This window comes from Benincasa hispida, chromosome 5, assembly GCF_027475165.1.
Source record: "Benincasa hispida cultivar pf3 chromosome 5, pf3_genome.v1.1, whole genome shotgun sequence".
NCBI lineage: Eukaryota > Viridiplantae > Streptophyta > Magnoliopsida > Cucurbitales > Cucurbitaceae > Benincasa > Benincasa hispida.
The window spans coordinates 60,641,905-60,657,340 of record NC_143482.1 but is presented as its reverse complement, the minus strand read 5'-3'; the positions used below and the strand labels follow the sequence as shown (position 1 = coordinate 60,657,340).

The 15,436-nt window shown below is 34.3% G+C and overlaps 1 protein-coding gene across 1 annotated transcript; it reads right to left on the bottom strand.

The window, feature by feature from the left end:
- Positions 1–1,318: 1,318 nt before the first annotated feature.
- On the bottom strand, positions 1,319–5,963 carry LOC120077782 (putative protein phosphatase 2C 60). The gene is made up of 4 exons (XM_039031802.2): positions 4,557–5,963; positions 3,677–4,044; positions 2,493–2,729; positions 1,319–1,861 (listed from the first exon to the last, which is right to left on the bottom strand). Exons 1-4 carry the CDS (start codon positions 4,867–4,869, stop codon positions 1,607–1,609), a joined length of 1,173 nt encoding a protein of 390 aa, XP_038887730.1. The 5' UTR covers positions 4,870–5,963; the 3' UTR covers positions 1,319–1,606.
- Positions 5,964–15,436: the final 9,473 nt, after the last annotated feature.

Below are 15,436 nucleotides of genomic sequence, written 5' to 3'. Positions count from 1 at the left end.
AATGTCTTATATATCGAGGTATGGTCCGATTGATAACATATATTTCACGATTGTGGGTTTATGATTTGTAAATACCAACACATAACATCGAAAGGATTTTATAAATTTAAGGTCATGTAACATTAATTTGTGTAAACTGTAATCTATAAGATTAACAAGCTCATAACCTAAGAGATCAACCTAACGCACAAAACATTACCTCAATTCAAACCTAAGCCAACAACCACACATTTAAAGCTAGATCGTGAGATTATTAGTAAGGATGTATATTATAAATATTAATAGGATATTAGTAAGAGATAAAGTGGTAATTATATAGAGGATTTTGGTTATAAATAAGAGAGAGGGTCTTTGGAGGGAACGTCCATTGTAGGACTTGAGAGAAACTCCTTTTGAAATGTTATTATTATTTGTAATTTTTTCATCGATATCGTTTGTAGTTGATGTTGGGATGAACAAAAGTAATTAAAAGCAAATCTTAACGATTTTTGTGTTTTGGTAAAATAGATTAGGATTTAAATCATTTAATATCGCACGTTCAAGCTTTTGGATTATCGTAAAATTAGATATAGTTTTAAATTAAATTTTAATTTTTAATTATATTTTTTAGAATTAAGATTTATTTCATACACTTATTTTCTTCCTCACCTAATCAAGTCTATACTTTCTATTTTTCATAAGTTGAATGCATCTCCTTTTTTAAAAAAAATATATCAATTTTTTTAAAAAAACAAAGTTATTACTCTTAATATTTAAAAATTAATTTACGATAAACAAAATATATCATTCTAAATAATTACCTAAAATTATATATTTTAAAAAAAAGATAAAAGATTTAGTAGTAAGTTTATTTTAGTTATTATAATTATAGCTAGAATAATATAATTTAATATTTATTTATCAAACGCTAATACCTACTTTTTTTAGATTTCAACTTTAAATTTACCAAATACTAATTTACTTCGTTCGCAATTGATTTTTTTAAAACAAAATAGTTAACAATTATTTTAAAAATTACAACCATGCAAATGAATCTAAAGCCATAATTACTTATGTTTTCTTGTCTTTTTCTATTCGTACTAACATAGGTTTAGAACATCTAGGTAGAGAATTAGGGACAGTTAGTATGGCTGAAACAATAGAGCCAGTGAAAACACCTTACTACAAAGGAACTAGAATTCTTTCAAGCCATTCAACCCTGTTAAGACATGATGCATTTACAAAGGCTAAATGGTATTAGTGTCTTTCAAATTGAAGCTAGTTACAAAAGTTGGTTGCATTTTCTAAGTGGAAAAGGGCAAAAGTTTAACACTGAGTATAAAGAACTTGAAGACCTGAAATATACCAGAAGGGGTGGAACAGGCAGAGTTACATAGAGTTTTACATTACAAGATCTAACCCACTAATAAATATCTGATTGTACCACCTTTTTTTTAAGTTTACTCTTCTTTTACATGAGACTATTCAGTTGAGAGCTTTGAATCTAGTACAATAAGTTGGATGGGCCTTGCAGCTCTTTCTTTCTATTGGAAGCTACTTACTATTCACATAGGGGGAATACAGCAGAAGATCCATACCAAGCCTTCAATCAGGGGTTTTCTGGGTTCTACACGGGCGTAGTGACGGGGGATAAAGAGTTAGGAAGCTGGTTGACTCCACCACCTCGTAGTGAGACACTTGAGCTCTTTGTTGAGCTGGCTTTGAAGAGCAAATTTGTATCAAGAAACACAACCACCACGGTGATGTCGTCATGGAAATGGCGACGAACACCACGACCGATCTTCTTCAAATCTGAGTACCTCATTTCTCTTTTCTTTGCAGCTACTTGAAGAGCAGCTCTGACCAGTCTTCTTGCACTTCCCTGCAAAAGTAATAGCATATGTTAAAAAGAATAGAATGGTCCTTGGCTCTAGATTTGTTCATATGTGCTTAAATAGGGAATCATAAAAAGTCCTGGAATTTTAAAAACGATTGGGTAAAATTGAAAAGGGAAGACTGGTGAATTGGGTAAACCTCTAAATGGAAGATTTCATTTGAGAATCATCTGATATTGGTAAAAAGAATTTCTGGACGAAATTGCAAGTTTAAAAGTTCTAGAGATTCTTATGGCTAAGAAACCGCTAAAGCTTGTCGACCACAGTGAAATCATCTAAAAAATCAATCCTTGGTATATCAGTGGAAAAAGAGATTTGAAATGGATGAAAATCTATGGCAATACCTATTAAATCTCAAAATCAGTTCGTGCAAATTTTTAGACAATAAAGATGAAATGCAAATTCTAGCCATCATGATGGAAAATAAAATTCATCACATCCAAGATCCTTCAACAAACTTCCTTCAAACCGCAATGAACAAGACTACTTACGTCAAAAAGAAGAGTAATGCAAGTTTGAACTTCTAGTTCTCCGCATGAGTATAAGGAAAAATAAAATTATATATCTTGTTAAATGGAAAGGGTGATGAAACCGAGAAAAATTAGATTGAGATCTCACATTTTGAGAGTGGCTATGAACTATATCGACCACTTCCTGATTGCTAAGGTGCTCCCACAACCCATCTGATGCAAATATAACAAATTGGTCATCTGGCTTCAACTGGATCTCAGAAATGGCTGGTTCAGAGCTCAAAAATGGCTTTTTGAAGGGTTTCTGAACTCGAAACTTTGCATACAACGGTTCTCTATTGAACTCAGCTTTTTTCAAGTACACATCGCCTATAGATCTGGAAATCTGTAATAGTAAAACCTCTGAAGATTAAAACCATAGCCCCAACAAGAAAGCATTCTCCAGATGGGTCTAAGAATTATGAGAAGCATTAATAGTTAGACAAGCTATCCTACTAGTGTATGGCGTTCATTGATAAAAATATCCAATTCATTTGTCTCTAAAGTTAATTTATATTTCCAAAATGCAACCGAAACAGAAAGAAGAGAAGAAAAGACATCTTTTGGCATTCTAATTTCTCCAAAATGAAACGAGTGTTATGCTATTTTCCCCCATAACCGGCTAACAATGGAGAAGCTGATGCCTGATACCATTCAATGCAAATGACTATCAACTCTAAGGCCTACCGGTTAACTTTCAGCTTGAATGATAATTGAACTATCGATCCTAAGCATCGACCCTTAAGTTATTAATTTGTGTTCATCAAAAGGATGCAACATGTCCTTTCTAAACCACAATACATAAAAACCAGAAATATGCAGTCCACATCCTGAGTTATTTTCATTTTTCCTTAAAAAATAATCCAAAAGAGTTTTGGTTACACATCCAGGAGCAAGCACAATGTTTGGAGTTGAAGGCAGCTGCTAGGGTCGGAAGGTCGAAGGATACTGAATCTGTAAGAACCTAAGAGGATAACTAATGGCTGTCTGTTCTAACTAAACTGCTATTGAAAATATGAGGAAGGAGGAAACTTTCAATGCCAAAGAATCAATGTAGACTCATTCTTTGCACGCCCTTAAGGTTAGTGTATCCAGGAATTCCATTCTGCTCAAAGAGTGGAGCAGGAAAAAGTTACTTGACGCAATACGCACAAGAAAAACTCGGCCTTTGCTCTTACTATGATTCGGCACATAGAAGGTAGGAGCAATACAGAATATGAAAAGCAGACACAAATCCAATCAATCAATTACTTACAACAGACTAGAGAAGTGCAAAGATCTGTACATACAAACCTGTATTATGCCCTTTACTCGCCAAACATTATGCCTTAAAACCACAACTTGTGGGTCATCAGGGTGCAAAGACTGCAGCTCTTGCCTCGTGGATTCATTAGAAACATTGTGCTCAGTTGATAACTGAATGGCTAGAACCTCGCCAGTTGCCTTCACTACTCTACCCAAAACAGCACGTGAATCACCTAGATTTGCAACATAAAGAGTCCCATCACAAATTACACCAACTAGACAGCATGAACCAACAGCTGCAATTTGAGGATTTGTTGACCATTGACTTCGAACTATTGAAAGAAAACCCTCTTCTGTCACTTGGAATGCCTTGCGTATTACATCAGCAGACATTAAATCTTGCTCAGAAGTCAATCCTACACAAAACAGATCAATAAAACTTTCAAATATCAATGATGTATCCCTGACCACCCAAAAATCTATGACAGGGATACATTCCTTTTATCGCATATGAAGCGAGCATCTTAATTAAGAAAACTATAGGTGCAAACTAGAATCTTCTGTCCTAGTAAACATAATCCCAATTGCCTGTCACCTTTTATCTGAATCAACGGTAGCTAACTCCAAGTTGCTCTTTTTTATAAAGGAACTATTACAGAATCATTGATGTGCACGATACCTTAAAAACTCATTGAAAAAAAATCATATATTCAGGCAAATACTTCATGAAAAAAAGAAAACAGGAGAAAGAGAGAAAGTGAGAGAAGGAAATCAGTGAAATTTTTCATTAAAAAACAGGGAATATACCTAAATGATCCACAAACTAGTTTCTTTCCCTTCTCTCCATGATCAAATAGGAAACAGAAAATATAAAGCTGCAATAAGAAAGTTCTGAGTTTTGAATTGGTGCAGAAAGTAGATGTCTCACTCTTGAGATGCTGGAATAGATGATCACAGATATACCGAGAAGTCTCAGGGCCTCCATGGCCATCATAAACACCAACAAATGTTCCTTTGGGACCAGACTCGTGTAAGCTCAAACTGCCCGACTCAATCTGGCTCTGATCTTCAAGCAAATTGTTGGCCTGAATCACAGACATTGAAAACTCGCCATTCAAGTGTTGTCCACTATCTTTGTACCATAACAGCCCGTCCTGCCGCCCCCTGATTTCCGCTGCCGCATACGGATCAGAGCTAGGCTGGAAACAGGCCCTCAAAAAGTTCATCAACTCCGATAACATCCCTCATCTCATCCAAAAAATCCTCCACATTTTGAAAGAAAAATACTCCTCCCTAAGTGATTCTATTCAAACCAAAAAATTCCAATCACAGAAGGTTTTGCTTTTCCCCTACCTTATTTTATATCCTTCTCCTTTCTCAGTCAAACACAACGTAGGTAATGTACTAATAAAACATTACCGTACAAATGGACTGAATTCTCATTCTTTATTCCTCTGCTTATCATAACAATCGGGGTCAAGGAGATATTTTCCAAAACCCCTCTCTGCCTCTTATCCCAACCAGAAACCCCAGGAAAATTACTGGTCACAAACAATGAATAGAGAAAAAGAAAGAAATAACGAAATCAAAGTCGAAGTTGAAGATTCAAGAGGTTTTTGAAACAGAATAGTAGTCAAAGCCAAACCCACTTCCTCCACCAGATTTCTATGCGGATTGGTCAGAGAAAACACTTAATCAATCTAGAACCAAGTCTACGAATTCACATTCAACAAATTAAACCCACAAACGATTCAATTTTTTTTTTAAAAAAAAAAATAAATAAAAATAACCCAAAACCCCAATTAACCCCAATCAACAGAACCAGTCAAAAACTTGACCAAAAGGGTAGGAAACAAACAGAGGAACCAAGAGATTAAAGTACAGTCGAGAAGAATAAGAAGAAAAGTAGAAAGATCTGCAAAGGGGGATGAATAGCAGATGTTATATAGAGGAAGATCTAGGTGGGTTCTGGATTTTGGCTGCTCCTCGATGAGATTTGAAGAAGAAAAAGAAGATGGGCGTGACAGAAATGGAGGCGGAGGCAAGTCTGGCGGAAGGCTGTGGGTGGGGAAACGGAGGAGAGCCGGCGGTCGCCGGTTAAGGAGTGACAAGGGTTAACTTTTGAGGCCAACGAAGCGAGGATCCCTAGCAAACAGTCAGCACACAGACGCGTCTGAGAGAAATAGAGAGAGAATTCATTCCCCTATGGACTTTGAGAAAGTGTCATTTTTGGTTTAATGTGGGTTTAGCGTCATGCTATTTGATGCTAAGTTCAAATTTTTATCGATTTATCTCATTCTCATTCCACGCGGTTTAACTCGCTTTCAAAAACGTCGATTTCCATCTCTATAAATTTGTTCTATTTATATCGTTGAGATTTCAAAATATTTATTTTAGTTCTTTCAATTTTAGAAAACTAATCATTTTGCTTCTTCTCTTTTTTTCCTTCCATGAATTAATCACGCGCGTTTGAATTTTTGTATACATGTTATGATATAACTTTATATTTGAACCACATGTTTTAGAGACGAGTATTGAATAAATAGATGCTGCAAAGTAAAAAAAATACTAAAAAACGAAGTCGATACTTTCTGAATTATAATAGTTAAGACAGAATATATATATATATATATAAAAGGAAGATTGAAAGGATTGAAATGAAGTTTAAACTTGCATCTTTAAAATTTCATTATATATCCAAACTTATAAAAATATTGACTACATTGTTATTCGAACATGAACAAGAGAGACTAGCAAGGAAAATTATTCAATGTAACTATTAAATTGTAGTTGTTGCACTCCTCAACACTTGGACGAAGAGTGTAACAATTATTTTTCGCTTGTTTTTTTCCCTATATCTAACATAAAGTTGTCGATTGTATTTATATCGGTCTAATTGAATAATTTATGGGTTAAATTACAATTTTTCTTTGAATTCCTTTAAAGACTTAGAAAGAACATTAAAATTTGGAGAACCTATTCCCACAAAACTAAATGTTTAAAGGTTATATTAAATAGTTTTTAATACTTAGGATTCTATTAAACACAAGATTAAAAGTTCACACACCTATTAAATATTTTTTTAAAGTTAAAGAACCAAAACAGAAGTTATAACCCAAACATATAATTCAACCAATATTTAGAAAAGTGAAAATATGCCTAAAAAGGTGATAATTAACTTTTTGATCCCTAGACGTTGGGTCTAGTTTTGATTTGATTTATATGTTTTAAAATATTACATAATTATCCCTGAATTTTGAGTTTAATTTTTATTTTAGTAATTAGATTTCAAAATGTTACATTTATACCCTTAAATTTTGAGCTTTATTTCTATTTGGTTCCTAAATTTCAAAATTCACACTTTTAAACTTGATTTTTCACTAAATATACACTTTAGCCCCTAGTGTTAATATCTATTGATTAATTTAAAAGAACCAAAATAATTTTAATTAGTTAGTTTTAACTAATTTTCATTACTATATAGTTATGAATTTTAACTCCATGATTATTTTAAATAAATGATTTAAATTTTTTTAAGTGAAAATGTAAAAGATCAAAGTGAGCATTAGCGAAAACTCGAAAGTAAACTTGTAAAATATTGAAATTTAATAATCAAATGAATATTAGATTCGATTTTTTTTTTAAAAAAAAAAATATAACATTTAAAAATTTAGAGTGAAATAGAAATTAAACTTAAAATTTAAAATAAGATTAATAAACCGAAAAGGTAATCTTTTTTTCTTTTTTGAAAAAAAGAAAGGGACTGGGTTGGAGAGTGACTGCGAGATGTGGGGTATGGTGACAGTGGAAATTTCGTGGACTTGAACTCACGTGTGATCGCGTCGGATTGCGACAAAGGCCAAAGGGTGAAAGGAAGGGATAAGGATTAAAATTTATTTTTCTTAAAATAAATCAAAGCAAAAATATTTTGGCACATCCGGTTACACCAATCTTTTTGCTGAATATATAATTAAAATTAAATGAAGTTCGTTAAGATGAGCCTAACTCAATCGACATAAATATATGCTAACGAATAAAATATTGAAAAAAAATATATATTTTTAATATTTAGGTTTTGAATTTAATTTTCATTTGTCCCAAGTTTTAAGATGTTATATCACAACCCCTCTCATATTACCTATTTAATCCAAGAGAACATGTGAAAACAGCAAATGTCAACCCTCTTATGACATCTTCAGCCAACTGAATCTGTAAAACGTCATAACCATTACATAACTCAACATAACCTATCATCACTTTATATTATTTCCACATTATCACTCAAGATATATTTCATTATAGACCAAATTCATACTCTAATTAGGTAGGGCCTAACACACTTGACTATCGAACTCTTTTACAATGGTGGCAGACTGAATCATCTTTGTCAAGTAACCCGCAACCCTGGAATCCTGGAACTTTTCTGCTACCAGGGGAGAAATGAAACCATAGGAAAACATGAGTTGGGGAGCTCAGTGAGTGGCATACTTTAAAAAATAACATATGTTTTTACCATGAAAATCTATGTTTTCACACAACTTTTGAAAACGACATTCAAATGATTCAAAACATATCTTTCTTCTTGAAAAACATATAACACTGAAACCCAGGGTTTTAAAAATATTATGTCGTAAAACATGTAAATCATCATATCGCATAAAATACTGAAAATCTCAAATAGAATTCTTCACCTTATAACCATAGTTGAGGAGAGTCATTTTGCTCAATCACTCAACGATGAAATCCTTAGTTCGTGTGGAGTAATCTCAACACGACCAACATCAAACTATACCTATGTGCACGTGGTAATATTCTTGGTACCATCAACCTTAGGTACCAGGGACCAGATACCTTCTCATAGTCCTTCGGTATCGGTTTCTTCATCATAAGCCAGACACCTTCTCATCTTCATTCAGTATCGGCTTCCTCATCACATCATACTAGTTAAACTTCTAGGAAAATCATTCAATTTAGAATATCAAGCATTCCACTAAAACAAGCTTTAAAAGCATTTACTGTAATAACTAGCATGGAATAAAGGAATGTTGAACGACGCATGCTTCATGAAACTTAGAATTAGAAATCTTAAGTCATGCGTCCATAAGTGTCTTATCATGTGTTCAAATAGAGCTTGAAGAAATCATGTTTTCTTAGATAATTCATCATAAAACTAAAGTTCATGCATGACACTTCTTAAAAGAAAACATCTTTAAAACTTAGCAATACATACATTAGCTCATAAGAGAAAACATTCCATGAACTCATTCTTCATAAAACTCTTACGCATTTAACTGCAGTCTTTAAGAAAACTTAAACATGTTTGAGAACTAATTCGTCTAAAACATGCTTGGAAACATTCATCAACATTCTATACTTAGCCATTTTCAACATGCTAGGACTTGAAACTAGTAAAAGCATTATGTTCAAATACTTTAAGAGTTAGAAGCCACTCACCCTTTGTTAGCTCCCTTCCTAGCCTTTTAAGCCTTGAGTATCCTTTGATATGTAGGATCCCTAATTGAAGGGAACCGTGAGCGGAAGAAAGATCATCCCAAATCCCATTTTTCATTGAATGTAAATTTTACAGTAAAATACGAACAAGATATGCATTTACAGAAATTAAAGCATACTATATAATTAGGTTTTAGAAACCTTACCTTTGAAGACTTTTCTTCAAGAATCCCTCGAACAGTACATAAACGCCTTGAAGACTTTATTCAAGAAAACCTCGATCAAGAGCACAAATACTACCACGAAGGCTTCCTCGGTATTCTCAGGTAGAGAACCCAGGAGTGGCGGGCTCTGACTATTTTGGAATGAGGGAAAGTTTTGAACAGAGAGGAAGAAGTTTTGAAGATCATTAACTAACCAAAAATCCAAAACTCATAGAACTCTTCTGTCTTTCTCACAGTGTGTGTCGTGAATAAGAAGACTCTCTCTTCTCTTCCTAAAAGCCAAAATTGCAACAACCACCCACGTAAAAAGAGCGGGAGGGAGTTGTAACTCCCTCCCTCATTTTAAAATAAAATAATATATATATATGATAGCTAACTTATCATATCATATATATTAGATTATATGTTATATCAAATATAACATACAATCTATAGTTTAATATTGTATCATATACAATACAACCTATAGATTCTTTTCTCTCTTATATAACATTTAATATAAATCATACTTATATTAAATTTAACAATCATGAATCCAATTCATATTAATAATATTTGAATCATATTCAATATTTCCTCTTAATTAAGCTATAATATATCAAATACATTATAATAATTATATCACATATAATTAAAATAACTTAATAATATCATATATAATTAAATCCCTCTATTAATTTGAACAATTCAAATTAATCAAAATTTGATTCCCATTTTATCTTATTGAGTTACCAAGGGGACCCCATGGACCTGTAGCTTGAAGCTCCAACGGTACATGAATATTTAATCAAATTCTTTAATTAAAATATTCACCATTCATTAACTGTCGGGCACTCCACTAAAGACCGACAACTGCATTCTTCATACTACAAATATATTTCTGTGTCCATTGGATATAACCAATCAACAATACGATGACCCTTCACAAATTGCTTGTAAGTACAGCTGGCCAAAATTATGCCGCTATAGTTACATCCAACTCCTTAAGTACCACTGATCCCTCTAATGAACAATAGATCATAGTCCAACTATGACTAAACTTTCTCGGTCCAAGAGAAGGTGTGACGCCACATTGTTCAATCCCCGGAATTAGCTCTTAAGGGAGCAATTTATCTACTTATCTCGACCTCGAGGAAAGTGAATTCCTTCTTGTGTAGCTATGTTCTCAGCTCCCCAATCAGACGAATCTCCAAAATGATAGGCATGTTGAGTTGGCAATCTAGCCACTCTCACCCATACAAATTAAAGGACCGCCCTCATAGGCAGAAGTTCACAACTTACTCAGGATTCAGGTCATGCTACCTATGGTCATCCTGGTGAAATGTAAGTCTCTATTATGAATGGTGTTATATAATGAGACTGCATTTTGTGGTCCGGTCTTATATAAACTCTTTTATATAGAATATCTCCGCTTACATGTCTATACTTGAATGATCAGGATCAGATCATTTGTAGAACTTTACAATAATTGTAACACCTCCAAAGCGAGTTATATTCGTAGTGTCACTAGGATAAGGTACCCAACCTTATCCATCTACTACAGACCATTTAGGTTATCACTTAAACATGATCCACCTATATGTATCTACATACATGTTTAAGTTACAAGATAACTTTGGATGTTAGTTTATTGGTTTGTGGTTAATTGATAACGGGTAGAAATACATGTTATTACAACGCAAATAAGTAAAACAATGAGAGAATGCGACGGTAGAAATAAACAATATCATGTCCAAAAGCGCTAAACTGAAGAAATTGCGATCGCATGCGCCCATTGCATAAAAGCAGTTAATTTACTTATTTTGTACAAGAAAAATGTGTTGGCACAAGTAAAATTGCGATCCAAGGAATTAGGCGTCCACACGCTTAAAAGATGGCGATCGCAAAGTTATGCGATCATATGCGTTCATGAGAAGTTACTCAGAAAGGTGGCCGCATGAAGACTGCGCATCAAGATGACAGCATAATAAATCATGATAGGACGGAAAGCTGATGACGGTCGAATCCGAATTTAGTTGACAAGTCGTTAAAGCCACACTGTCACAAGTACGCTCAACTTTCGGTGACCATTAATCGGTGCATCAGAGTAGGAGATTTAATGACCACCCATCATTGCAATCATTAGAGAGAAAGGTTGTTTCACCTTGAGCTCTATAAATACCAAAGGCCACCATTGTAACAAAAAAACAAATAGATATAAAGAACAAGTTAGAGAGCCGTTAGTCTGCTCACGTACATACTTAGATTTAGAGGACGGAGACAAGCTAGGAGACGAAGAAGCCGAGAGATCATTCAGGACAGATCGAAAGACTGCGGGAAAGCGCTACAAGGAGAGAGGGCCAACACTTGCGATAGCAAGAAAATTCATCTGGATAAAGTTGGAGTGAAAAAGACAGTGTAAAAGGCCACAGGAAGCAAGATATTGCTTACCAGGGTTCTTATCTCTAAATTTCGTTGCTATTTTGTATTCAGCACTTTACTTAGAAAATGGAAATCTCATTTCAATCTATGTTCAATCTCTCCACACTTTGCATGAGTAGCTAAATTCCCGAATGGGTTGAGAAGTACTTAGCTGGTATGACCTAAGATTTACATTTATGCGATCATCTTGTCTTATGTATGCGTCATTCACCCTTTAAAGATACTTAAAAGAGTAATCTAAAGATAGAATCTAGACTTGAGAGAGAGTCAGATTAGAATCTAGGCTTGAGAGAGTCAGATTAAAACCGCATAAGCAAGCAATAGAAACTTAGACATAAGTTCTATCGCTATTTACACATCGCATGCACCCTAGAAATAGGATATGATAGTATGCGGTCACCTTGTTTTATGTGTGCATCATGCATCATAGCATAGACAAGAATAAAGGCTTGGACATAAGTCCTATCGACTTTTTCGTATACATCGCATGCGTCCTAGAAATAGGAATTATGGCATTTTCATTGAGAGATGACATGCTGTTGTTTGTGGGTAGCATGATCGCATAACTTGTACATAATCTTAGGAAATATTAGCTAAACCCCTTCTCAACCCGTTCATCGCATACTCATTGTACTTCTCAATTTCATCAACTCTTTGTTTGAAACACCATCCAACTTATTTATTTTCACCACCGCAAGAGAATCGAAGTAACTGTCGCATAATTACTCAGTAGTCCCTGTGTTCGACCTTGGACTTACTAGGAAACCTAGTGAGGCTTATACTTGGGTCTTATTAGGAAAACTTGCATGTGAAACGCATAACACATCACTGCAAACTCACACCATAATTGCATCATAATTCACAACGCATCATTAATGCAACAAAAATATGGAATACAATATCATATATTTTATTAAATAGACAATGGGTTTATTCAATACATTTACAAACTATAGGACCCTATGCGTCAATTTTTCCACTTACGTTTCTCCCTTAATATTCACACCGTGAGACTCATGCTTGGCCTTGAGACACCCTGGGAGTGTCCTCCTTCGAATGGTATTTGCATCGGTCAATATCAAGGTGAATGGAGAGAGTATTTATAGTAAGTGGGAGAGGGATGTGTGTTAACATGTCCTACGGTCACTTTCATTAGTTTACAATGTGAGACCTTCTTACACAACCTCGAGGCGCCCTGGGAGCAGCCCCCTTCAGATGGTTTTTGCAGTAGGTTAATATCAAGGCAAACTCCAGAAATGGATAAGATCGCTTTAGTTCTTGCCCCCATCGGTTTTTTCCTTCGATTGGCTCATTAGGGCGAACTCTAGGATCTAAAATGGAGGGTCACACTTACAAGAAATTATTAAGTATGTTAATGATTTCTTAACCAAATAAATAATGAATAATTGTTATAGGTGAAGGAACTCTTTTGACAGAAACCTATGAGTGGAAGCGGATCGTCCAAATCCCATTTCGATTTAACGCATACATTTATAGTAAAACAGATAGATTATGCATAAAACATAAATTACAGCATGCTTTCTAACAATAAACAAGGTTTAGAGATTATACCTTTGAATAACTATTCTTCAAGTAAATCCCTCGAACTAACGTTCACGAACGCGTCGAACAAGTCACGAACACTCCAAACGAACAGCAGCAAACAATAACTTGAACCAAAGGAGGACGATACCACTTGGTGACCTTGGTATTCTTGATGTGAGAACCCAGGAGCGGTGGGCTCTGGCTATTTTGGTTAGAAGGAGTTTGTGGGATGGAGGAGGAAGACGATCGAGGAAGAACTAACACTATTGCATGGAGTATTGTTCTATCGTGTAGGCGATCAAGTCTATCGCATAGGCTTTCTTACGCGATCGATAGTCTCTCAATCATGAATGCTTATCTCTTAGAGTAATAAAAATCGTATTTTCATTTATCCCATTTTTGTCATAAAACCCATTAACATCCCACTAAGGATGGTTAAAGAGAAAAAGAAAATTAATTATCAAATAATTAATAATATAAATAAATATGATAACCAATTTATCATATTATATTTATAGCCTATAATTTTAATATTGCATCATATACAATATATAAACCATAGTTCTTTTTCTTTATTTTATGACATTTAATATAAATCATATTTATATTAAATTTAACGACTATGAATCTTATTCATAGAAAATATATTTGAATCATATTCAAATATTTGTTCCTCCAATTAAACTATAATGTATCAAATACATCATGTCAATTATATAATATATAATTGAATTAATTTAATTATATCATATATAATTAAACTCACTCTTATTAATTTAAACATATTAAATTAACCCAAAAACTGATTCTCAGCTTAAATCCTTTGAGCTACCAAGGGGACCTTATGGACTTGTAGCTTGAAGCTCCAACGGTATGTGAATAAATAATTAAACTCTGTAATTACTTTATCCACCATCTGTTAGCTGCCAGACACTTCATTAAAGACGACAGCTACACTCTTCGCACTACAAATATATTTATGTGTCCATTGGATAGAACCAATCAAAAGTACAATGACCCTTCACAAATTGCTTGTAAGTACAACTGGGCCAAATTACCGTTTTGCCTTTGTAGTTACATCTAACTCCTATGAACAATAGATCATAGTCCCACTATGACTAAACCTCTCTCTGGCCAAGAGAGGGTGTGGTGGCACATTGTTTAAGACCCGGAATCAGCCCTTAAGGGAGCGATTTATCTACTTACCCCTACTTTGGGGAAGGAGTGAATTCCATCTTGTGTAGCTGAGTTCCCAACTCCCCAATCAGACGAATCCCCAAAATGGTAGGCTTGTTGAGTCGGGGATCTGGCCACTCTCACCCATGCAAATCAAAGAACCGCCCTCATAGGCAGGAGTTCACAACTCACTCAAGATTAAAGTCGTGTTACCTATGGTCATCTTAGTGAAATGAAAGTCTCTATTATGAACGACATTATATAATGAGACTAAACACTTCGTGGTCTTTATATAGAATACCGCTCACATGTCTAATACATGAATGATCAGGATCAGATCATTTGTAGTACTTTACAACATTTGTAATACCTACAAAGCGGGCCATACTCATAGTGTCACAAGGATAAGGTACCCAGTCTTATCCATATACTACAGACCATTTAGGTTATCACTTAAACATGATCCACCTATATGCCTCCACATACATGTTTAAGTTACAACGATAACCATGGATGTTAGTTTATTGGTTTGTGGTTAATGCAACTAAAATATCACATATTTCATAGACAGAAGTGAATAAAATATCATATATTATTAATCATAAAAATGTTTAATCATACAAGGTTTACAAACTATAGAACCCTACGAGATTTAGGACTTCAACCCCAACAATCTCACACTTGTCCTAAAGCGAGTGCGATGTACAAGATAATCAAATTACAAGTACACAAAACAATAAACTAGGGCACAAAAAACCCCAGTACAAGGGAATAAGAGTTATTCTGGTGTAATGATTGGTTAAGAGTGTCTCAATTTAGTGAAGGGACAATTGACTACCCTTCGGTGACTTTTGTCCTAAATCACTAAAGCGTCATTGCAAAATTAGATGTTAAATGGGGTTCATTTAGATTTTGCTGAAACTGATTGGATTTTATAAGAGTTATGCTAAAATCTAATGTAGATTAATGTGTTTATTTTTCCAGCAAATAT